Source organism: Echeneis naucrates, chromosome 13 (genome assembly GCF_900963305.1).
Source record: "Echeneis naucrates chromosome 13, fEcheNa1.1, whole genome shotgun sequence".
In the NCBI taxonomy this organism is placed as follows: Eukaryota; Metazoa; Chordata; class Actinopteri; order Carangiformes; family Echeneidae; genus Echeneis; species Echeneis naucrates.
This window is the reverse complement of record NC_042523.1, coordinates 10,980,364-11,007,344: the sequence shown is the minus strand read 5'-3', so window position 1 is coordinate 11,007,344 and position 26,981 is coordinate 10,980,364. Positions and strand designations below refer to the sequence as shown.

The 26,981-nt window shown below is 39.9% G+C and overlaps 1 protein-coding gene across 1 annotated transcript in view; it reads right to left on the bottom strand.

Moving 5' to 3' along the window:
- LOC115053018 (CD166 antigen homolog A-like) overlaps positions 1–17,872 on the bottom strand; it is a 34,415-nt gene extending 16,543 nt beyond the window's left edge. Inside the window, exon 1 of the mRNA XM_029517567.1 lies at positions 17,567–17,872. Within this exon, the coding sequence (XP_029373427.1) occupies positions 17,567–17,624 (58 nt within the window). The 5' untranslated portion in view covers positions 17,625–17,872. The remainder of the gene's footprint in view (positions 1–17,566) is intronic.
- Positions 17,873–26,981: the final 9,109 nt, after the last annotated feature.

Below are 26,981 nucleotides of genomic sequence, written 5' to 3'. Positions count from 1 at the left end.
GAGAAAAAAGATTAATTAGTGACATGAACAATCCATTACCAAAGTAATTGCTCAATAACTGCTGAAAATGATTTAAGCTCAATTACTGATGTAGACAAGTTGCCTGAATCCATCTGTTTTCCAGTTGTAAGCAGCAGGTGTGATTTTGTCCAAGTACAGTGGGATCGACCAGAAGTCATATTACATTAGATGAAGTGTGATATTATGATGTGGTCCATTTAGAGCCATTTTCAAGCCTCATTTTATACCACACCATCTGTTTTGAGGCACAAAGAGCTACGCCTTAAAGAAGTTGCCCTGTGTCTGTTTGACCTTCAGAGGGGAGTCAGGGCCTTTTACAGGGGACCAATCAGAAAGATGGCCCATTTATGGATAGACCGGGAACAAAGGGTTCATTTTCTGACAGTGTTGCCTGGAGGCTCCATGTCTGGCGCAACTGAGCTAAGCCCCTCAGGTCATTTTTGTTTTTAATAACTGACTTACTTTCAACACATTCTGACTTTAAGGACGGAAAAGAGAACATGATGTGGCCTGACATCAGTACAACTTTTAAATTATTCTCAGCCATGCAAACTGCATTTTTCACAATTAAGAGAAATTTTCTTGTGCAACATTAAGGCAAGACTTGACTTTGTGTCCTCAAACTTTGAATGAATGAATTGTAAAATATCACAGGATAATTTTTGAATCCCCTCAAGACTGAAAATGCTGGTGTCTGAAAATGTATCTGCAGTTATTATTATTATTATTATTCCATTCATTATTTTTTCTTGTAAAAATGCCAAAGATTTGCTAGTTTTAACTCCTCAAAGCTGATGATTTGATCATTTGTTTCATATCATCATGATTTAAAAATTTAAAAATGTTTTTTTTATTATTATTGTTAGTGAATCTATCTCTCTTGTAACACTTTCCAGACACAATCAGAAAATAACAATTAATGGCATTACGAGTGAATAAAACCAGGATTGTAAAAGGGTTTGGTCCAAAACTGGTCCAGTCTGTTTTATGTCTCAGCGGTAAGACCCCACCATATGAAGGCACACAGTTTAATTACGAATCTGAGGATCTACTACTTTCTATTTAAAAATTTTGCCAAATTTTTTTTTTTATAAAATAAAATAAAAAATAAAAATAAATCAAATATTGCCCATCCACATTACCCAAGATATCTTGTTTTGTCCCCAAGCTTACAGTGCCATAAACCCAGTTTAAGGCCGTACCCCGTCAAAGGCTATTTGCTTCCTCTTTTGTTGCTTCTTTCCGATTCTCTGTGTTCTCATATAGATTATTTGAATACAGTACAGCCTGATTTCCAACCCATTTCTTCTCATTCAATGCTCCTCTGTTGTTGTTGTCAGACAGCAGAAAAAGTGTGAAATTGTGGTTAATCACAACCATTAAGACTACAGGTAAACCAGCAGTGGCCTCCAAGCCACTTCCAATCAGCTTGTTGCACAAATTAAAGACAACCACTGTGCTGTGATTTTAGTCATAATTACTTTTAAGATAATCACTCAGAACCCCTTGCAGTTTCATAGTGTGAAGACTTGTGTTTGTGTCACATCAGTAAAAAAACAAGCCTGGGGCCAGGAACAGGAGAATTGTGTGATGACTGCAACACACAGTACATTCTGTAAATCCTTTCAGTGTAATGATCACCATAGGATCAAGGAAAGAAGCCATTAGAGCCATTAGACTTAGCAGGATGAACACATAACCCTAACCCTAACCCTAACCCTAACCCTAACCCTAGTGATCATGCTTCGCAAATTAAATGCAAGATCAGATAATCCATGTTAACCCCACATGTTACTCAGGAAAAACAAGAAAACTAAATATGCAAAAAGTTGAAGACGAACTTGAGAGATTTTACAAAATATAAAACTCTGAAGGCACTAAAGTGGAGCAGAGGAGTAAATCTTGACAAAAGAACCCTCAGCAGGGCTATTCATACTTCTCTATACTTAGTTCACGTGAAAAATGAATAGCCTAAGCTGTGTTATACATCCCACTTGGTAGTTATAAAATGCAGTTTGCAGTATGAAATAAATAACATATCTTCCAGAGGGACATATATATATATATATATAGTTCTCTCTCCCTCAGGCAAGGAAAACAATATTCATTTGCTGCATCATGTGTGGTCACCACATACCAACAGACAACAGCAGGTGGGAACAGGGCTAATGCATTGCCTGAAGTCCCACCTGTCGGAATCCCATTGTTGCCTCATGACTGAAACGCAGGCTCCATTTTCACTGATTTCAGACTTGTTTTGAGGAGTCCTCAGCTCTTGTATGGACCTGCTTCTGAGGGATCATGTTGCTGCTTCCACCTCTCGTCAGGGATTGAGGCAAGAACACAAAGAACAAGAGGAGGGATCAAGGCTGAAAAGATTTCTCTTTCCTTCAGCTCTTTTAAGCTATGTGTGTAATTAAAAGCTGAAGCATTCAATCATTAAAGAAACTTAATGATGTGATGTTGAATGCAACTTTTAAAGGCTCTTAGATATATTTTTTGGAACCACTTCTTGTTATGACCCAGAGAGGTCTTTAATTAAAACAACATTTACTTAGATTTGGAAAAGTTTTGTTGATTTAATAAGAAAAATGTTGCCCTTTGTACTTCCCTTCATTCAAAGTTGGACGGCCCAGTTGGAGGAATATGGCATCGCATACTTCTATAAACCTATTGGAACAATATTTAAATAAAAAAATGCCACAAGGGTGGTCAAGTCACACTCCTGGTGAGGCAAATGGGAGTGAGCTGAACTGATCATCTCCACATGATGCTGCATTGTCTGAAGTGTTTCCCAAGGTAATAAAAAACACACAGGCTCCCCCAACAAAACAGGCCTCAGGCTGCCAGGTACATCGGCCAAACCTTCCCTCATTAGAGATATTCTTTCATACGGCCAAAAAGAAACAAAATGTCTGCATCATTACTAATTGACTACCATTCAAGCTTTCAAGCTGAATAATAGGAGACATCATTTACCAAATAGAAAAAAAACTGCAACAGTCTAACACCTCTTGCATTTTTCCCTTTGATTAGCAAGCAACTTTAAAGCAATCCTATGAAAGAGAGCTATTGTCAAGTGTTTTTAATAAATTATGTACAAGTTCCTTCAAATGACTGTCTCGCTATTAAAAATGCTGACAGTGCAATCAAAACAGAAAGTTAAACTTTGATTTTGCTCAAACTGTTCTGCTCTAGTTTCAGCAAAGCTCTTTAAGAAACTCATATCTGACGCAGAGGGAAGTGGGAGTTGGTGGGGGTATGTTGGTATTGGAAGAAGAAATTATGGACAGATGTTAGCACAAGGTTTAAGAATATATCGCCATACTATGCGTTAGGACAATGAAATAGATGTACTTTAGATTGTACATAGGCTGTATTGCCTAATCATTGGCAGTATCTCAGAGTAATTTTTTGCTCTGGTTGAGATAGATGGGGAGGATAAAAGCGCCTTACAAGTTTCTAAATGACTTGCCATAAGGTTTCCTAGAAAATTGATCTTATGGCATGATCATTAATCTTTGAAATGTTCTCCATATACTTTACCACACGCACCGGCAAAACTCTCTTTAAAAATGTCATAAATTGCATCAGCAGATGAGCTGCAGGGGAGCAGAGACTGCTTTAAAGCTGCTGGAGTGATCAGGTGGTAAGTGCACTCAGACATCATGTCCATTATGTTGTGAATTATATATTTGAGGGGCACAGGACATGCGACCTGAGGGGAGACATGGTGGTGAGATGCCTGTGGGTAGACATGAGGCAGATCATTGGAGAACTCACAACTCCGACTCTAAACATTCGCCGACCACTTCCATTAACGACGTTCCATTAAAGACAACATTATGCCATTAACAAAGCACAGCCACACCGCTTCCTCCTAATCCATTAACCCATCCTAATACAGCTAATTGCCTTGCATGTAGGCAGTAACTTCCTTCTCTTTCCAGAGGAAATTACATTACCTCACTCAAGCCTCTGGATTATGAATGAACAATACAGACTTTTTAAATTCCCTGTCAGTAGCAGAAGCGAATGGATCTGCACATGTCCCCTGCATCATGATAATCATCTTTTTGCTGCAAGAATTTGTAAAAACTCAATCACTCTTGCAAGTAAAGAGGCCTGCCCTCCCTCCCATGAAAGTAATTTCCAAACATTGACACAGCCTGTGAGTAAATCACTCGTTTACATGGAAAATGGGATTAGTGAATAATTTTTGCATATTAAAATGGGAAATATGAGCATCACCAAATTGAATGGCTCCTCAGCAGTTAGATAATGCTAATTTTAGTGACACATGAAAGTAGCATTATTGGATTCCCTCCAAATCAGAGATTTGAAACATTTGAAACATTTTAGAGAAACTCAGAGAAATTGACATTTTTCTTCTGCGGATAAATGGCTGCACATTTAATGTAATATGAAAAGAGTAATGACCTCTGCAATCTCATTCATAGAAATTAACAGCCACTCAATACTATTAACTTCAATACTTAAAATCACTTGAGAAAAGATAAATAATACCAATACAATTTGCCTCTGAGCTTATTTGGAATGTTGGCTTGTGTCAGAAGCAGCAACACAGAGACCTATTGACTCTTTATTCAGTTAGGTCAGACGTGTGATTAAAAAATACTCCTTCATTATTAATTATTTCACAGTAATTTAAATACGATAACTTTTTGCATATGCCAAGGAGCCTTCAAACTTAATTAAACTGGAGGATTCTACAAGCGTTATTGAATTTGTGCAGCTCACTCATGCCTAATGATGAGCCTGCATCTACATGGAACAGCCCTGCCTCTAATCGCACAGGCTTTGAATTGAAGGCGGTTAATCTCGCAGTTGCTGAAACATTTCCAAGAGTAATTTTTAGAGGTTAAAGTTGAACTGAATCTCAAATCCACAAGATTTTTTATCTCTGGTTGATCTTAGCGAGCTGTCAGGAGAACAAATGAATGCTGACTTTTTAAATTAGAATAGCATGTATGATAAAGCGCAGAGAACATTACATTAGGGATCCCACCATTTCCTGTGCACCTTTGAGATTTCAGTGCATCCAAATGAACTCAACAACATTTCAGCGTTTTTGCATCAAAGTTCAGCAAAGACCCAATTACAGGTGTACCTAATGTACCCTGGGGTGTTTCCTGGGTTTGAATTGTGAGGCACAGATAAATGCTTAGAGGACTTGGTATCTAAAAAACCTTTTTTTCAGTATATGTAATGTATGTATGTAATTATGTAATTAAAGTGAAAAACCCTTTTCCTCCAGCAATCACAGGGAAGGGTAATTAACCTAATTGAGGCTTAAAATGCATTCAAACAGATAATAAAATTAACGTTTACAGTCTGATGCAATAAATTTAAGGGTTAAAGAGATGCAGCAGATGGTGTAATACTCCAGATGGGGCCTTTATCACTGTGTAATGTGTCCAATGAATTTAGTGGCCTTTGAACAAGTGAGGGGTTTGGAGTGATATCTATAAATCTGAGCAAGATAAATTCTTAACTTGTTAAAACCTTTTATTTTGACCTTGCCCTCCCAGATGTGCTCATAGGCAGCTTTAAAATGTTTCTGACACACTCACAAGCCATTTGTCATCAAAGCCCTTACTGCTTCACCGGGTCTCGTGAAGAGGCATCCCATCAGACAAGGGGTGTCAGGTTTTTATACAAGCCATAAACTTAACTGCCTCATTTGCCAAAAGCAATCCAGTTCACTAGAGCAGGACTGACTTCTGGAGCAAGTGTCTTCTCTCCAGACTAGATTTGTGATCAATTTTACTATCAGACTAAACAACGCTGAGCAGTAATGTCATGCAGCAAAGGAAATAGAATTAGAGACAGACTGTTATTGGAACAATTAGTCAATTAGCTGGTTAATCCATTGACAGAAAACAGATAGTCAACAATTTTAAGAACTGATTCACTTAGTCCTTATCGAGCATTTGGTGCTTATCTCCGTTTATCCAACTGCTAATTCAAGAGCTTCACTTTCATTGGACAAAACCATTTAACAATGTCCACTTGAGCTCTAGGGATCTAGACATTTAACAATTTCTCAATAACTTAATTTAAAAAAGGGACTCTGAAGTTTTAGTTTGTAATGAAATGTATTATTTGGTGCAACTCCCAGCATTACTGCTGCAGCTCATGATCATTTTCATTGCAGATTTTTGTCCTTTTTTTTTTTTTCAAATGTCCGCCCTGCAGAAGATATACATTTCACTGCAACAGAAAAGAAGAAGAGAAGCACTAAATCCTCACGTGAAGCCTGAACTAGGGACCAGTTTGTGCTTGAAAAGTGGGTGAAATTCTGTATGATTTAAAACAGCTGTCAGTGTTTCATTTTCTTCTGATTCCATTAATCAGGTAATCTTTCAGCTCTACATTGATTTGTTACGTCATAAATCAAGTGGAAATGTCAGACTCTTGCTACTACTCTCTTTGATATCACAGCAAATTAAACATCTTCCTTCGTTTGAATGGTGTCGCAAGATTTTTTTTTTTTTTGAAAAGGTATGTGGATGTCACTTGAGGCTCTGGGGGACATCTGATGGGCATTTCCCCATAATTTTCTGACATAAATGTGACAGTGGCATTGGTAATGAAATTAATTGCTAGATGCTGCCCAAGCCAAGATGTATGAAAAACGCTCACGCTCTGCATATTACATATGCAAACAGACAAAGGCCTACAGGAGGATCAGAATGGAAACATGCATCACACTATCAGACTAAAATGATCTTTTTACTGGTAAACATTGAGAGATTTTTTTTTGTTTGTATTATTAAACCAGCTGCCTCCCACAGATTCCACTATTTGCTCAACTGCAGCCAGCTTTTTGTACAAGTTCCTGCCTGTCTGCCTGCACCAAAAGAGTCCCCCTCCCCGCCTGCCCCAATACTCCCCTGTAAATGTAGCCCTACCCTGTCCCTGCCCCCACCACAAACTGCTGCTAAAAAATCCTTTGAACATTTGAAGCCCATTGGTCCTGAGGGAGCAGTTGTGTTTACTATTATACTATCTGTATGACCATATTAGAGTTGCAGGTAATGCCTGAGGATACCAATCAAACCTGCTGCCAGAACACACCCGTGTTCAAGGTAAGTAGTGTCTGCACAGCAAAGCTGGCAACAATCCCACACACAGCTAACCCTGACCAGAGCAGTGGACAACAAGGAGAATGAATCAGAACACATCCCAGCCCTTTTCTCTGTGTATAAACAAGGAGGCAGCCACCTATTGATCTTTAAGAGCTTCATTAGACACTGCATGAGGCATGATTAATCGAAATATGCGGCACAGCTTTATTATTATCTGGATTTAATGCATATCCGCTGCCTACGTTCCCATATCAATCATTTATGCCTTGTTAGGTTGTAAACAAAAGAAATTATTAACAGGTGGATATTTTCATTTGTTCAGCAGATGTATTGTGTAGCCTTGATCTCTAGTAATTGCCATGGTGAGGCTGATACTTTTACATTAGTTGAGTAAAAGAATTGTGTATGCCGCCCTGCGCTCATAATGACAGACCTGACCTTCTAACCCTTCACCGTGAAACAGAGCAGGCAACACTCCCCATTCCAATAAGCCAAACAGCCTGGTTGGTATTAAGGGGGCATGACGGTTTCAAATTCTGTCCTTCTTCAGCTTTTGGCTCTGGGGGGGTCCTAAAGCTTTGGCTGGCTAAGCAGAGCAGAAAGTGGTGTGAGGAATACATGGAATGCAGATAACACATACAAAGGATTATGTACCTGCTTTCATATCAAATCTGTGTGGTTTCATATTCAATACCCATGGACCAAAGTCTGCTTTGGTGCAGCACTTTGAAAGGTTGGAGATTAACTTGCACTGTCACATGACAGAGTTTTCAGACAAATTCAGGACTGTCAGGCTTATTTGGCAGTATAACATGATTTGGCTGATAGGCTTTACAATGGCAATTTGCTGGTATTTTGTGTGTGATGAATTTGGGTATTCTATAAAGGGCAAAGTCCTTGCATGCATGAAATAAATTCACTTATATCCAAACAACAAATTTTCTTTTTTGAAGTAAGGTCACAAAGTTCTATCATCCCTTTCTCAAACACACAAGATAAAACTGTTCCAACAAGTGAGACAACAAACCTGATTTTACTCTTTTATCTGTGTCTTTTGTTTCTGTAAGATGAGACAACCACTCTCAGTTTATGTAATTCAGCACATATCGTTGTCATCCTGGGTGAATGGGTCCTCCAAGGCATAATAATTTCATTGTAGTGGCTATTACATTTTCTTCTTCCATCATGACATGGGCAGAAGACATACATCAAGGTAAGTGCTTTTAACCATCTGCCCTTGCATTGCACACCCTTAACTGCTCCCACCTCTTTTTGTCTTATGTGGTTCATCCAGAACAAGAGCAGAGGAAGCCCTCCAGATCCAATAGCAGCAGAGACATAACACACTTTACAAAAAAAAAAAAAAAACTATCAATAAGGAAATGCACCAACACGTCCTCTAGATATCCAGAGAATATCTACTCTGTGGCCCTCAGAGCTAAGTGGTGAAACTCTCAATGGGAATCTTTAGCACAGACTTGCCGCCCTTCAAGCAAACTGAGTCAACACATTTACAAAGTTTTTGGGCACAAAGAGCTGCTTCTACTGCAGGGTCAAAGGAAAAAACAAAAAGACGACAAAAGCTATAAAATTTTATGGAACAAAATGGAACAAAATACAAAATTCTTCTCAATAATTAAAAGTGGGTACTCAGATTGTGATGGCGCTTGGCCCCCACCTTGGCCCAGGAGATAATTAACAAATGTTAGCATCAGCATATTAGCATTATCACTGTTAGCGTGTTAGCAAACTAGCATTACCGCTTTGTCAAGGTACAGCGTAACAGAATATATAAATAAAATTAGTTTTTTAGAAAAATTTCTGATCAAAATATCAGAAAGATTTAAATAATTAAAATCTAACATAATGCATTTTACAAACTAAATCCTCACCTCTAAATGGAAGGACATGCACATCTGCAGATGAAATGATCTGAGATGTGAGAATGCAGAAGACACAAAACAATAATAAGGACAATAACACAAGTATTTGCTCAAGCATGATATTTGAAGAAATGTAGCCCTGAGCAGGAAGGTAGCAAAGCTGTCCAATTATTAGAAACCAACTGGGAGGTATTATGTAAACAAATATTCACATAATGACAAAGTGCTTCTGGGACATTGTCTTAGTTTTGCGTATATGTGTTGGTTCTGTTTGTAGATGAGCATGCTCAAGCAAGCCCTCTAATTTGTGAGACATGTAATCCTGAGATTTCCTCAGAACAATGGGGGAAAAAGAACCTGGGCTTCCTCACACCAAATCTACAAACCTTACACCCACTAAAAGAAATAATTACTCTATTTTTCACTGTCAACTTCTTGGCTGTGTGACCCTGTACATTCAAATGAAATCATTTTCATTATAAGAGGAAATAATGTGTCATCTCCTCTGCATCTATTACTTGTGTAGGGGGAGAAGTAAATGGTAGCATAATGGGTTATGGCATCTTCATTACTCAGAATTAAATACTGCAAAGTTCATTTAACATCGTCTTCACTCTGTAGACCAACCAGGCATGGTGATAGTGCCACTTTTACGTGACAAGGGCACCAGGTAGGCAGGCCATTTGTGAGTTTACAATGAAGCAATTTCTAAAATAAAAACTGTATTTGCATTTTATTCTTCATTTCTTTAATTTTTTTGCACCACACAGATAAGTCAGAATAAAATTGCACCAGTGGGATGTAACGGTTAGAAATGTTCTTTTAGAAACACAAGGGTGCTTGACCTCCTAAGACAGCCCATTAGGGCCATGAGTTCTGGCAAAGAAACAGCATAATACTTAACAGCAAGGCAAGAGCACCTTATCATGAAACATCTACCAGATTCACAAGTTGTGCGTCACAAAAACCATAACAAGTGGGGTAATTGCAATGCAAAAAGGCACTACTTGACTTCTTTGAGTAAAGACAGGGGTTAAATCTAAGAAAACAGTGCTGCTGCTACTTGTGATGTGTTTAGTTTACAAGACAGTCTTTAGTGACACACTGTAATCTGCTGCAAAGTTACATTTCTCCTCAGTGAATCATACGTTTGTGCATTTGGAAGTGCATGCCCCAAGGCCAACAAGTGGATGAAAATCTTCACAGTCCACAGACTAGATTGTGAAAATGTGTACCCTTGAAGAGGAGACAGGACACTGTGTACATAGCAAGGAACACTGACAAAGGAGTCGAATAATCATTATTTTCATTAATATATGGAGTAAGTATATGTTATTCATAGAGCACCTTGTGAAACCTCAACCCTCTTGTCAGTGTTAGTTGTTATACTTTATATTTGCACTACCAACAGCCTTACCCAATGTTTCATTTCAAGTATTTCCTTTTTGCAACATTTAAAGAACATACAAACCCCTTAGCAAATTATTTCACCCTACTATCTTCAGCTATTTATTCATTATTTTTTGCTTTAGCACCTGCACAGTGATTTGACTTAATGCACAAGCAATGCCACTTCATTTTTTGCTTCATTTTACTTGAGTATGTAAAAAATAAAAAAAGCAAACACCAGAGCACATCATCCCGATGTGGGGAGCATCATTGCTTGGTCACTTTGCTGCCTCAGGGCCTGGACATTTTGACATTATTTAAGGGGAAAATCATTGCTAAGTTCATAAGGTTTCTTTAGGGATGATGCCAGGGTGGTTGTTCATCTGTTGAAGATCAACAGAAGTCGGCTTACTGGACATGACAGTGATCTTACACAACAAAGCAAATCTATTACAGGAAATGACCCCAGTAGAGTTACTATGGATTAACCACGCCAGACATCCTGGGAAGATGTCTGAGGCCGAAGCAGCTTTGAAGGAAGAATGATCCAAATTTCCTGCTACACATTGTGCAGGTCTGATCAGCAGCTCCATTAAGCACTTGTTTTACGTCACTAGCGTTAAAGTAGGTTCTCCCAGTTAGTTATTGGGTCCTGCATCTCACAAAATATTTCCACCAGCCCTGTGAGTGTTCAATGGATGTGTTCAATAAGGAAATGAAAACTAAAATAGTTTGTGGCATATTAGCTTCAGGACAATGCGTTTGTAACTTAGACGAAGCTCAGATCACAATGTATTGCCATTTAATGCCAAACTTTGGTTCACATCCGTTTTACAGACAGCGTAGAACACCTTGGAATCCACTGAAACTGAGTTTTTTAAAGGATACTAGCACGCTAAGAAATGAAATTTGAAAACCTGTCATGGCTTGCAATTTTAAAAACTTCATTGAGGGGCGGGCTTCAAGAGATCAAGGGTAGGCCCATGTGTATTAATACATTGATGACCCAGAGAGATGGGCAAACCATTTAATCTTCTATCTTGTTTTGTACACAGGCACTAACTGAATGGCAGGCTTTTAATTTAAAACTGAGATACCCTCTTACTTCCCCCTGTGAAAGACAGTCGCTTTGAATGAGAACTCCTGTCTCCTGCAAGTTCAACTGAAGCAGCATGTAATCAAAGATAGCTTCAGGCACTGCAGACTGCTGCTACACTTTACGAAGGCAGGATGGTGGACACTAGCACAACACAAAGAAACAGCTTTTAAAATGGCAAGAATGCGAAAACTGAGGTCAAATGGAGACACAAGACTGTTCTGTTGGGTCCCAAAGGCACAAAGCAACGGGGAACTGGGCAATGTTTCATGAATGATAAAAAACTGTCGGAACAGGATCTAAATGAATAGAACATCTCAGCTTTGGATGCAACAGAGGCTGATTCATGAATGAGTGGAAAGACAGGACTCCATGTCATGTTACTTAGCTGCAGGCTTAAAATTAATGTTTCTCCTTTTGCATGAAAAGCTGTGACAACCTGACTGACTTCCCCAAGCATCAGTCCTAAACAAAAAAAAAAAAAAAAAAACACCTAATCACCATTATTCCATTTTTCTGACTGAAACTGGACTTTTAAAGTACATATGAACATGTTAGCTCGACTGAAATCAAATTTATAATAGTCAGAGTAACACACCCAGCTAATGCGATTGAAAGTCGAGCTACTGCTGCATGTACACAGACAGTCGGACTGGAGCTGGAGGAGGTGATCAGCGCATATGCTTAAGTTTCGCGCCAAGCTATGACCCAGAAGTCGAACAGCATTTAAAACGTGCATCTCATCTACAAAAACTAGAGCAGACAGAAAGTCCGAAGTGTACAAATTTGCAAGATGGTTGTCCATCATCGTGCCAATTTGCCTCTGAGTCACTGACTTGCTATCTCAGCGTTCTTTCTTCATTCCACCACTGTTGTGGTCTGTGATGTCATAGGTCAATCAGTAGTGGCCCATTACCCACAAATCAAAAGAGTGCATATCGTCACCTATTGTAGCAGAGGCAACATGATTTCAACAAACAAATCGATTTTTAGCTTTATCGTGCTATAACCATAGCTTGACCTTACTGTACATGTAAACGCACTGAGTGAAAACAAAGGCTTAATACAATAGTGACCTCCTGTCTTGCCATGTGACAGAAATAATGACTTGATGGGAGTACAGGCATAAATATCTCATCTAAATCTAAATTGACCCTCCTGTTGGGTCAGGAGGAGCCCTTGCTGGTGGTGCCCTTATGTGGTGACACTCTGCTGTCAGCGACGGGAAAAGTGTCAGCTTGTGTAATCTATAAGATACATTTCAATGAGAAAAAGAATTTCATCCAATGCCGTTTACAAGAACAAAGGCAACATAAGCATCCCTGGATCTCCATACACACGCCCCTATATGTTATTCCTTAAATATTCTCTGGGGTCGAATGATTAACATCACAGTTAATGGAGGCCTCTCAAAGAATTCATTAAAACAGAGCAATGACACTAATGGAGGATTGGAACAAAGATCCAGGCCTTGTTAAGGATGGGTGTGGCCACAGGCTTTTCATATGAAGGAGAGATGCTCTCCCTGGCACCACCCCCACCGCCCCAGTCAGGTTGCAAATGTGAAGTGCAGGGAAAGGCAGCAGCTACTCTGTGCCTTCTATGAGGGGTGTGTGCTGTTCCATATTAATGACAAAGAGAGGAGCGGGAGCAAGAAGTTGCTATCATACACTCATTTGTTTAAAAAGAGCCAGCTTCACAATACAGTCGGCGGGAGTCCACAGGAATCTAGTGAAAGCTGGGGGCTGCGTCAATGACAAAAGGCAGAAACAACCTCACTTTTTGTCCCCGAAACAAGGGCTGTCCAATTTCAGTGCCGTTGGTCTTTCACCAAAACCAAGGATACCTTCATGCATTTCAATGGGGGTATTCCTGCATAAAGAAAGAAGCACTGCTGCATAGCAGTCATCTCCCTCCTGTTGTTAAGCCTTTCTTTATAGCTGAAACAATAGCACCCAGGTCCCTCCCCTCGAATAACAAATAAACCATTATTTTCCACTGCAGCGTGAGGAACCTGTGCGCAAGACGAGTAAAGTAAAAAAATGGCATTAAACAGGGCTGTTTGGTAAAACAAATCACAAGTTTGCTTTTCTTCTTTTCAAAAATCAGTAAAACAGCACATGCAAACAATCAACGTAGTGCTAAATTCAAACTTCTCTTCTCAAAGTAGTCAAATTAAAACAAAAGCAGACGAAACAACATCGGAGTCACTGACATAGGAGACTCAACCTGGCCACGTTCTTCTTCACTGCTGCCTAAACACATCTGATCTGAAGGTGAAATTTGGTTTGAGTGATGGAATCCATGTATGTATGTATATATATATATTATAGAAAAAATGTACTATTATTAAAAGTTGTAATCAATCACTCATTTTGTGTGAGTGATGGGACCAACCTGCCACTTCCTTCGACAACTGCACACACAAACAGGAATAATAAAGACACACTTGGCCCCTTTGCGGCCCTAAAAACCAACACTCCTCCACCTGTTCAGTGTCCTGCTGGGGCTGAAAATAAATTAGAGTGCGTGTGTGTGTGTGTGTGTGCGTGTGAGTGGGGGGCGGGAAGGGGGTGCACCACTTGAAACAACCGTGTGATTGAGTGCAGGGTAGACAAAGACCAAAAAATGTAGAGATAAATATATTTCTGTATTGAACTGTGTTGCATCAGAGTAACAGTTTTTTTGCAGCTCCGCTGCTCTGCTCTCATTTTCAGTCTCTCACTATTGATCACCTTGATTGATCAATGGTAATGATGCTTACATATGTTTCAAGGGTAAAGATGTTGGAAAAGATCGTGTTTTGGGAGTAAAGATGGTTGAAATCTTTATAACCATCTTCACACTCGAAACAAGTTGGTGCATTGACTTTTTCTACCCTCAAAGCAGCAAAGCAGGTTAATGATAATCAGAAATTTTATATCTGCCCTAAAACCTCTTTTTTGGGCCACATCAAAGGTTATGTAACAACCACTTTTTAATTTTATCATAAATTCATGGATATTTTAGCTTTTCTATTGCTTTAGAGCAGCCAAAATCTCTTCTTTATTTTTAGTTACTTATAATTTAAATCTAAAGTCGCCATGTCAGTAGTTAATTAAGCTTGAGCCTCACTTCCAGGCTGTAAAGTGTTGCTGCCAGGGATGCTGGTAGGAATTCTGCACTCCCTGATGGGAAGTGACACTGGGCGCCCCATCTTAATGCCGCTGTAATTTACAGTACGACACAGCCTGTCTCAACAGCCCCCTCCCCGAGCTGCAGAGCCCATGAGTGTCCACCTTTTCTCTCCATCAGTAGCACCCCTGCCTTCACTTCACTTATTTCTCATTCTATTCGAGGCCCAAAGAGCACATAATGCATATAAACTAGAAAACACAAACTTCATTCTGCTTGCTGAACATCTGTTTATTTCTTTCATCTCAGTGGTTTTGTGATTCTTGGGTGAGTGATGGAATCTGTCTAACTTTCTACTTAGCAGCGAGTTTGTTTGTCAATCAAAAAGATGAGTGGACAAACTGTGTAATTCTAGAAAAGAATCCACTTCACAGCTTCGCCCCAAACACAGGCCTGAGAGTCCAACAAAGGCCTTTGAGAGACATAATGAGCTGCCAAATTTGGGTTAAGCACCCCACCAAGATAATGACTTCTATAGCTGCCACATTTGAGGCCATTTAAATATTTTTTGTCGTAACGAGCAAGAGGGACTATGGTGTAAAAGACAGCTTGTTTCATGTGTGAACTTAAGACATTTTCATACATTTCTTACGTTTTCATAAGATACGTTTTCCTGCAGATTCTCCAATTTCCTCATGTTTTTATCCAGTTACTCATAAATGGATTGTTTTCTGTTGCTGGCCAGCTAGCCATTTGCTGAATTTGACAGACAAAAACAAATAAATAAATAAACTACTCTGAGAGAAAAGTATTAAAGTGATAGTACAACACAAAGTACCGATGCAGCAATTCTATTCACAGGAATCATTCGGTTGAGTTGGCTTACTTTTCATGAATACATCTGAATTTTGCATGAAGGAATACAATACTTTGCAAGTCACAAAGAAATCTCTTTTCAAAGAAGAAACAACTGCAAGCAGTCTTCAAACATCAAGAAGAAACGAACTATAAGCAAGCCAAGACATGCAGGAGCACTCAAATACGTGGTTGTACAGAACCTTAGATGTAATCCAAACATACAATTAAAGCCCTTCCTTCCTTTTTCCTGTGCATTAACAAAATAACATTCATGAGGCCCGTCTGAATATAACCTTGTTAAAAATGGTAGAAAGGATGTTGAATCTATCTCAGGTGAAATTGGGTGACCCCTGAAAGAGATTAGTCCATTAGCAAAAAGGAGAGCCCCACTCGCTTGACAAGTAATACCAGCTGTGACACCGGGCGCTGCCTGTCTGTTGAGTAGAGGAGGTGGGGTGGCGGTGCTGGGGGAAGGGTGGAGACGAGCCAAAAAAAAAAAAAAAAAAGATGCATGATTTCTAGACTGTTTGTTCTGACTAATTCTGGGATTCTTTCTTTTTTTTATGATTAATCTGTTTGTGGCAGAGCCTTGGCCTTTAATTCAGAAGTCCCTGGAGCTGTTGCTTTTTCATTTGTTCAAATGTAATAAACACAGTCCTGTTTTTATTACCAGTATCAAGGGAGTTGTTATCACAAAAGTCAAAACCCAATAATTCCCTTAGGTTAGCTTTTTCCCATATTGAGCACAAAAAATATTTCTGCATTTTTTTTAATACCACTTTTTTTGTACTTTTGTGGCCATCTGTTGTAAACAAACACACGCGTTTTCACCACCACCCAAGGCAGCATGTGTACTGAACACACAGCAGTGTGGACAACCATAAAGTCAAACCTCATTACTAACCCAGCGCACTCTCCTCCAGTCTCAAGCACACGGCACTGCAGCGGCACAGCAGCGTAAAGACACTTTAAAAGGCCCATTCGTTTCCTCTCAAATAAACCACCTGAGCCTGACTGATAGGTGCTGCATGGTGTTAATTTACAACTACAGGCGCCACTGAAGTGTGATGAGGTGGAAGGGAATACAGTGAGCTCAACCTCTCCACCCCCATTCTATCTGAGGGAGTACTCCAAGCTCCTGTGTAGCTTTGCTTAATGGCCTGGTTGAGTGATCTGAGCACATGGTGCTGCTACCTGTTGGCCTGCAGGACCAGACAAAAAGAAAAACCTGCAGATCAGCTTTCGCGCCCTCTGCACATTAAATACCAGGAATTATTCACGGCAAGATGTGTATTCTTTAAAAAACACGCTTTGTACTTGTTTTTGCTTCTTTTCAGAAAGCCACGATGGGAGATGTGATCCATTTCTTAGAGCATACCTTCAAAATCTACACTTAAATCTACACTTAAAGCTAAGTTGCTGCGATGCCACTATAACACAAAGACCCACAGTTTGCTCCAACTAGGAAGCAATAACTTAGGCAGTCTATGACAACTGCCCACATTCAAAATGAGTCCCATCTTATGTGTAATTACTAGAAGGAGTCTGTCAGTCTGAGTTAACAAGGGAGGGAGCACACAAAAAGAGGAGCATCTTTGTGACATCATGGCATGTGCACATGTGAAGACTGGGTGATGGAAGCCACCTCACCCTCTGCCGTGGAGTGGGGGGGGGAAGTCAGGGCGACAGCAGTCACAATGTCTCATCACATAAGCAGTCTGGACACAGAAAAGTCACTTTTTCTGCCGATATCTATGACCACCAGTGAAATAATAACCCCGAGAGTTGATGCAAATGAGGTTCCCACAATTTAACAAGGAGGAAAGTGTCTAGCCGCCGTCTTTAGATGTGGTTTTTTAAGGTTTAACAAAAGAAGCCCACTGCACTGTTCTGGGGGAAAAAAATGTCTAACTAACACAAACTCTATCACTGCTTTTTAACTTAGAGCTGGGAAAAAAAGAGAAAAGATCACAGCGACCCTGCTCCGCTTCTCCCCAACAAATGTGGTAGATAGTCCGGGATCAAGTTACGATCGCACCTGCCGGGACTTTTCCTTCATACCTGCGGCAGCGGCGGAGCAGACAAAGGCTTACCTCGGCCGGGGAGTGCAGACAGCAGCAGGAAGAACAGGCAGCTGGACAACAAGTGCATCCTTCCGAGCTCCGAGCGAGGCTCTATTTTCTTTCGGAGGTTTGTTTAAAGAATAAAAAAAAAAAGAAAACAGCAACAACAAGAAAATAGCCGGGATGAGTTTCCTTTCCTTCTTCTTCTTCTTCTTTTTTTTTTTTTTTTTTAGGATTATTAGTGTATGGGGGGCTGCGGTGGGACTAAATGGAAACGGTTCGAATCAGTTCGGTTCAGTTTCTGGAGCTTGCTCGGTGCCGCGCGCTCTCATCAGCTCTGCCGGAAACAGGTAAGTGCGAGGGGGAACACAGACGAGCGCGAGGGCGGGGGATGCTGTCTGCAGCCCCGCCTCTGACTGCCCCCACCCCCCACCCCCTTCCTGCCCCGCCCATTTCCCCAGGCCCCCCTTCAGCCCTCTCTGCCTGCAGCGCCACTTCACACCGGTTTCATTGAAAATACGCAGCATTGGAATAAGGGCCCAAGTCCTTCACCTGCCTGAAAGCTTAGCAGCAGCAGGGACACATGCTCGGAGGGTGATGTGCCAGAGGAAGTTACCATTTCTTTTCTTTCTGTCATCTCTACTTGGGGGGGGACAAAAATAGGCTCGCTGGTTCATCCTGCAATATCTTTGTTTTGAACAGTTGTTATCAATTCACATTTCAGCTATTCCTCAAAAAACACATTTTTTATATCATTCCATTGAATTTTTTAAGTTACCTTTTATACTTTTTCAGAAATTTAAATTTTTGCATTACTACCCCCAAGCGGGTCAAAATTGACCTGTATTCATTTCCTATAGACTCTCATGGGAACCTGTGATTCTTACCAATTCGGAACATTATTTTACACAGCAAGAATCTGAAATTTCTGACAAACTCTGAAAACAAAATGGTGGATAAAAACAGCAGACAGAAAAACCAAAGGTGTTGGCACCATGGACCAGATGGTTGGCACCTACACCTGCAAGCGACAAGCACATCCTGGTACATCCTATAATATCCTTTACACCGCCACCCTGAAAGTGCCTACACCCCCCCTCACCCGCCCCTCCAACCACCCCTGAATTTAACAGACAGCTCTTCCTCAAAGGGCTCTCAAAGGAGCTTGTCACACAATAGATGAAGTATGGACTACAAGGTTGCCCACAACTGCAAACCCTGATCAATGAAGCAATGGGAAGGTGTGGGGTGACAAAATCAACAACCCAGACAAAGGAAAGAAATGGATGGGACCAGCTGTGAGCAATAGATGTGGGAAGTACAATCTACCTGAGTGCAATGATCACAGCCAGAAACAGGTAGTTTGTCACAACTGCATACAGTGAGGAAACAAGAAAGAAAAACATGGACACTTACCTGCAAGAGGATACAAAAGAGTGAGGAACTGTCAATGACTGGACAGTTACACACACACATACACTCACACGAAAAGGATGTTGAGACTCTTCTGTTGCCTTTCTATGTAATATTCTTCATTTTCAAATATAAAAATCCTCTAAATCTGCTACGAAGTAAAAAATAAATGTGTTTCAAACACGAAATCACTTCTGTGAATCACATTATAATACAAATTATTATTCTTAACCAAAATGAATGCATCTAGGGGTTAATACAACCAGTTGAACATCAAAATCACTGCATTGGATATCCTGCCCATTATGTAACTGATTAGCCCACAACATGTCTCATCTGTCGGGCATCACTGTCGGCCTGGAAGTCAGAGAGTTTTATGTGTCAGTAATCAAACCACCCATGACAGGATTCTTTTGTAATTATTATTGTACCATTTATTGTGGGTGTCATTTTTCCTTATTGGCTGATCTGTTGCTATGAAAGGTTGACATTTAGAATTTTTTATCAATTTTGAACTCACAACAGTGGCATTTTATGAACTTATTGCGGCAGGAAATTGAAAGCTACAAAAAAGCTTACAAATACACCCGTCATCTAAACTGCAGTCGAATAAAAAGTACTTTACAATATCTGATGTAGTATAAGTCTCCTCTGATGGAAGTTGCCAGATCCTCAAAATTGTAGCACAGCCCTTGAGTAACTTGTACTTTCCACCCCTGCTGTCTCCACCATGCACCCGCAAACACACATGCCAAGACGCACACACACTGAAAAACCTCCAATCAGCCCGGGCCTTATACTTGTTCTATGCAGAAACCACACAGACTCACACCATGTTGTGCCTTACAGGCAGAGGACAAAAGATTCATGATGAAGCAGGCCATAGGATCTAGGCCCAAGGTTAATTATAATGAAAAAAATTACCACATAAATAATTCAGATTGATTTAATTATTAAAGGCATATACTTCCTTACTTTCACTTATTTTACTGAGCACATTCAAAAGACAATAATTAATATCCATATAATGGCTGGGTTAATAATTAGAATTTATGTGACTGCTTTCACGCTGAGAGATTTTGCTTCCCTTGACTCAAACTCATTTTAGACTCAATGTACTGCCAGTAGTTGACTACATGTGTATCTTGTTTTAAGTGAAGTTTTCTTTGCTATAACAAATAGATTGCTACTACCGATGAGGGTGTTTTCTGTACAAACAACAGGATTCAGAATGGTCTCAGAGAGTCAATTTCAGATGCTGGTTAAAAAAAGAAACATCAGAGCATGTACAATATAATCAAAACCACACTTTCTACAAATAAAATGGTTTACCACTGTGCTATAAATGTACAATCATGCTTGTCTGATCACAAAATATGTGTGTCTGCAAGTGCATGGTCTGTGCTGGGCTGAGGGAGAAATTTATTGGGGTGAAGAAGTAAGTATTCCTCACCCTGGGTGTGAAACTCATGTAGGTCTGTGATGGTTTGTGCAAATGGAGTTGAGGGCACAGGCTGTGAAAACCTAATGCAATTTGATTAGAAGTTAACTGCAAAGCAATATTTTTCCTGCTTCAGTGCGCAGAGAAACAGAGAGAGAGAAAAAAAAAAGAATTTGCTTCTTTTTTCCATGTCGGTGAAAAAGTGAATCAGATTGACTGATGACCAAGCCTGGAGCAAGGTATACAATTACCAAACAACAACATCTGGGTCATAATTGGGATTTCAGGTGAGGCTGGTCAAGGATGAAATACTGAACAACATACAAACGCTGAACACAACACAAAAACCTTAACGTAACCAGAGAATCCAAAGAGCTCATTGTCCTAGAACTTCCTGTCATGCTTTTGCTATTTTTTTTTTTTACAATCAATGCAGCTGAAGCTCCGGTTGATTTTGTATTCACAGGAGAATATTTTGAGTCAGTTCTTATGACTGGAGAGCAAGATTACACACAGAATAATGGATCACAATGGATGACGTCATCATACGAAACTGCACCAGCTCCAGCTGTCTTCTATTTGATGAAAGAATTAACACTCCTATTTTGACATCTTGTGAGAAATCTTGTGACACCATTGCTGCTATAAGCATGGAAACAAACAACCCTGTGTTGCCATGGACTAAGGCAATAAGAGTACATATTTTTGACATTCAGGGACACTGTGGACAGGGAAGGCTTTTTTTCCCTCCTTTTCCATCACTGCACTGGCTTATACTCTCATATAAATTATTATGAATGTGTGTTTCAGGTAAAAAAAAATAATGAAATTCAGCCTTGTCAGAGGGAATGCAACAACAGCAGTAACCACAGCCGCCGGTGCAGCATTGACATCCATGCTCATTTGCAGTTCTGCAGTCATCAGTTCTCCTTCCCTTTCCCGATTTCACCCAACTGAACCAGCAAACATGACACAGGTTAATGTGGCTCTTCACCAGGTTTTGTGAAAATCTAATTTCTCCTCCATCCTATGGAGGTTTGGTCCTGTCAGAAACTGGGAGTCAGACAAGTCCTTAGTCGCGCACAGATTGAGCCTCGGTAAACTGTGTCAAGCAGTGAATAGAGTGACCCAGACAATTTCAACAAGGCTAAGGGGAAGGGAAGATCTACTTAATGGCCATTCCTGTGTTGGGCAGCAGCACCACTTTGGATCAATAATTGCTTCATTAGTTAATCTGATTGAGTGTGTGAGCAGCCTGTAGTCGATGCAGAGTTACCCCTCTTTCTGTGAGGAGCCTGTGTGTTATTGATTTTAATGTTCTCTGTTGAGCCTAACTTTTTCCCCTAACTAATCCTCACATTTACACGAAGAAAAGGAGGATAGATCCCTTTGTTTGAGCTCCTCATACCATCCACAGGCCTAGTTCGGTTATATCACAGCCAGTCAATTAAAACTGTTTCATGAGTGCAGCAGAAATCAAACAAGGAGACTAAATGGCATGCCAAATGTTGTGAGGCACTGATTTTCCTGACAGTTTCAAAGGGCATCTGTGTAAAACATGTTTAAACCAACAGTTTTTTCCATGTTCTATATGAGAAACAGTTGTGTTTGGCTACTGGCAGAAGAAAGTGATCTCATTTCGATTATTCATGGTAAAAGCTGAGCAGTTAATTTCCAGTTCAAGCTATCACACTCAATCTATACAGATGCTGTTTGTGCACGTGGCCAATGTTAGCATTAACACCTGATTACTTACCAGCATTAACTCAGATGCAGCTCTGTTAGAGCATCTTTTGGTGAAAAGCAACACTTTTGTTTTGCCTTTATGTTTATCAGTGTCTTGTTTTCGTCTGCTCAAGTTTGTATCTTAAACTCACCACAGCAGCCAGCCTGCCCTGAAGAACTACCATCATGTATCTTGTGTTGTAAACACATCAATGGCTAAAGCTCTTGGCAATACTGGCAGGCTAAATACACAGCTGATAATGCAAACTTAGACTATATATATATATATATGTGTGTGTGTGTGTGTGCATGCGTGTTTATATTGACATTCTCACCGGTGAAACACAAACATGCTGGGAAACTATTTATCCATCCACCTTTTATGGTGTGATGTTATCATTAATTTCAAGGCATGGTGAATATTGACTCTGCTTTCAGCTCTGTTGGTCTTTGACTACTTAGTTGCAACAAGATGCATGATGTTCCCCAACTTTGTCTTCTTTCTTTCTTTCTTTCCTTCTTTTATTTTTGGCTGTAAACCTGAGAAGGTGAGCAAAAAAAAAAAACAACAACAAAAGACAAAAACAGTTCTTGGCTTAAACACCAAAACACACGTAACACCCTGAGAAACACTCGGCTAGACACTGTCGAATCATTTACTGTTAATGCGAAATTATTGATTACAGCAGCTTTACCTCTTTTCACATAGAGTTGTGCCTTTTAACACGTTGAAATCTGGACGCCGAAAGAATGTAAAAGAATGTAGACACATTGAGCTGGGATGTGGGTGTGTTATCAGAAACATATTCAGTGCCACTGGCTGCCATTTATTTTGTATCATGCACTTTCTCTTTCGTGGCTCTTTATTGTTCTGTTGTCAAATCTATTAATAGTAGAACAGTGGCGGTGTCAATATAGGCAGAAAGGAGGGCTGGCAGTAATACAGTGTTCACACATTTAATTGAAATACTATAATTAAAAAAAATGTTGCCTACTGATATTTTATAGAAAATGTTTCTGGACTTATTAAGATCTTAAAATGAACATGAATTCACATTTTTAAAATGTTTATAATGCCAGAATTTTACCATTTAATTCCATGAAAACTTGCTGAAAAGCTGTAAAGCTGAATGACATCAGCACTGTGTAATTATAGTGAATGGTCAAAAGCCTCTTTTGCATTTGCCTTTCAGCCACTGGCGTAGAGTTTAGCATTGTTTTGAAGATCTAATTGCAGTTTCTTTTGTCTGATCTTACACTAAGGGCTGTCATCCCGTGTGAGGTTTTTAATCCTGCCTTTAGTCAGTTAATCCTACAGTGTGGAACTGTTTCGCAGGATGGTGCAAAATCACACAGACAAATTCCTTGTGAAACCATTGTGGTTGGTGAGAGGGATTGATTCCTGCAGATCTACAATCTGCTGGAAAGATGCTACAGAGAAGCTACTGCAGCTTTTACCCGATTAGCAGAAGGGGCGAACTTCTCAAAGTGAGAGATTGATTTATTTAATGATCATCAAACATATGGTGCAGCAGGAACTTGCACACATTACTCTTCCATAATGGGTTTAACAAGAAATTTTTCTGGTATGAACAGTGCCTTGTAAGCATGAGGCATTTGCTTTTTTCTGACATTTAGATCAAAGCACACTGGCTGTTTTAATATTTATATCAAGGCTTCAAAGCCAGTCTTGATCAGCAGCGGCGATTTTGATAAAAGCATATTTGTCATGCCGTGAACAGATACTTTTGAGCCAAACAAGGAGACAAAGTTTTTAATCAAATTGATAAATGAAGATGATTTGAGGTATCCATATAAAAGTGATGGAAACAATCCAAGATGACTGTGGATAAAAACCTGTGAGGGGAATCAATTACACACAGGGCTGATGGAAAAAAATAGTATACAGACATATTACAAATAAAACGGTCACAGTCTGTCTGTGCCCGGGCTCTGTGTTGGATGCAGCTGTTGGTTTGTGATATATTTGACCCAGTCTGCGAAACTACGCATCTGGTTGGTGTAGGGTTTTTTTTCTCTCATACTTTAACAGGTTGTGATTGCATAAATATAATTCACTGGCAACATCAAAGGTAGCGAAATTATTCAGGAAGATGTAGATCCATCTGCTACAAGTCAAGCATCTGTCAGCTGTCAGTATTGTTTATCTCGCACCTAAGCCTCAAACTATTTGTTGGTGTGTCAGTTAATGGCGGCTCGTTGTCAGTGGCATCGGTAGTACTTAAATGCCGCCTGCTGCAAGCTGATGCTTTGAACAACAACCCACAGTAAACACACATGGCAGAGCCTCGTTATTCCTCTTTAAATATGGCAGTGAATATTTTGGGAACAGTCCTCAGCCACTTTCTCATGCTGATGCTGAAAGTTCCATGAAATTAACTCTTAAACAAAAGATAAGTCATTACATGGCAATTCTGTGATGAGAATTAAAAAGTGCTAAGTCTTGCCGTATGGGGATTTCAAAGTCAAAGCCGTTTGAATAATTTGCCTGTGCTGTGCTATCACTCACTACTGTTTTTTCCACTGTTTCTTTTTTTGTTCCAAAGCAGTGGAGAAAGCAGGTTGACATTCTGTTTGCCAGTTAATCTTTAAAGCACAGGGAGTGGATACCAGCTGATGGGAGATACAATCTCTTGATATATTGTGAAAAGGGTATGTCAGGAATATCAAACTGATGACAAAGTAATCACATATAAAAGATGAATTCTTTTTCCCCCTGCAAAATCTGAATGAGCTGGTGCCATTTTTGGTCCAGAAGTGAAGACTGCTTAGATTTCATCGAAGTTTGGCTGTGCACAGTGCAGAAGAAAAAAAAGTCCAGCTTACTGAAACTGGGGACTTCCTGTTCGGTTTCTAAACTTTCCATACATTACAATAATTAGAAATTATGATGATGATTTGAGAGTTTGGGAGGTTTATGCTGCTTTCCTACTACAACAATGGCCTCCACCATCTCCTTGACTCACTGGCTTCCTTAAAACCTTCCTTAAAACCTTGGACCGTTTCCTTCAACCAATCTGCCAACTGGAACATAAAACTGGACTCATTATTCATGAGGAAATGTTTAAGAATCCCATTCTTACAACACAACACAATGAAAGTGATCACCATAGGTGAAGTTAGGGTTAGGGTTAGGTTTGACCATGACCAAACAATGATCCGTGAGATGTAAAATGCCGCATGGAGCTGACAGGAGCTGACATGTTGGGGTGGCATTTTTCTGACTTCTAGAAAGAAATACTGCAGTAACTTTAATAATGAAAGAAAGAATTAAATACATAAAATGATGTGTTCCAAAGACAAGCAAATAGTCACAAATGATTCTCAACGTGTGCAGTTTGTGCCATTTTGCTACATTTCCCTTTTTTGCTCGCACTGTGGAAGAGAACAAACATCAGCTCAACGTCTAAAAATAAAGCATTTCAAAAAGGAGTTTTGAGCAAATTGTGAGTCGTAGATCACAAATGGAACCTTTCACTGAGCAGATTTTTTGTTGATGCCATCGAGTTTTTTCTAGTTACTCCAACTAATTGGTTTAAATGTGTGCTTGAAATCAGAAGCTTCATGCTTTTATATTTTTATGGCTTCTATTGATTGGGCCCCAACTCTTGACTTATTTCAGTTAAGTATGAAAGTTTCAAAAGCAGTCGGCACATACCACTAATTATACCAGTTTGTAGCAAAAGAAATAAGCATCAGTCACTCCCCAAAATTCTCTGAATTTATGTTCAATTCCAGCATGAGTGCCTTTAAATTCTGAGCTGTTGTTTCATCTGATGGGTTGTCAGACTTATGTGTGCGCTGCTGCTCTCAATCCTTGAGCAGGTCCCAGTTGGTGACAGTCGCTCACAAATAAACAAACTACATGCATTGATGTCGCTATTATTTGCTGAATTCACTGATCTCATCAAGTCGCTTGGAGGAGAGGCAGTTTGACTGCTCATTGCTTTTTTGCCTTTCATCTAAAGTGGCAGTCAGCTACTTTGCAAGATTTCAGAGATTCCAAATAATTTTGGCCATGAAATGATGGATGATTTCTCCTCAGACTTTCCTGATTGCTAAATGCTTGCTAGTCTTCAGTGAGCGCCGAGATGAAGCATCTCGCACATCCTGCAGTGATTAAATCAGTCAGTTTGAAACGACACACACAGAACCCAACCAACCTGATTATTTTGCATACAACTGAATTATAGCACTTCACATTTCATGAAGATTGAAATAATGCTAACAAAGTAAGCTTAATTTGCGATTATTAAGAGATAATTATCTCATGTTAAAAAAAGCATTTAACCCGATGCTGTGATGATACCGGAGCTCTTTTCTGCTTTGATGCCCCTGCTTTTTCTTCCATTGTCAGTCTACACATCTTTTATTTTGCTTAAAGTTTGCTTACATGCTGGCCCGGAAACGGATAAGCGGTAGAAGATAAATGAATGAATGCTCACTTGCTGCCTTCCTAAAACCTTGTTTGCATTGTGTGAAAGCAGCACCTTACAGGTGTCACCCAACACCACAGTCATAGAGCCGGGCATTGTTTAAGGCAACAATGCAGATCCAGCCCTGCACTCAACGGTCCAACACATAGATCTGATTAAGGCTGTTTAAACACAGGCAGTAGCACTGCGGAGGTGGGCTGGCTAAAGCCCCCTCACTCTGGAATGTGGTGGGATTGGAACATCTTTGCCCTGAAGGTTGACACCATTCTGGGGCAGGAGCGGCGGCCCATTTGTTGGCCAAAGCAGAGCTGACATAATCTCCCCGACGTCTCCAGGGTCTGAATAACAAGCCGTAGAGTTTACGCTGGTCACTGGTGGTGACCTAAGGAGGACATAGTGCAATTAACCC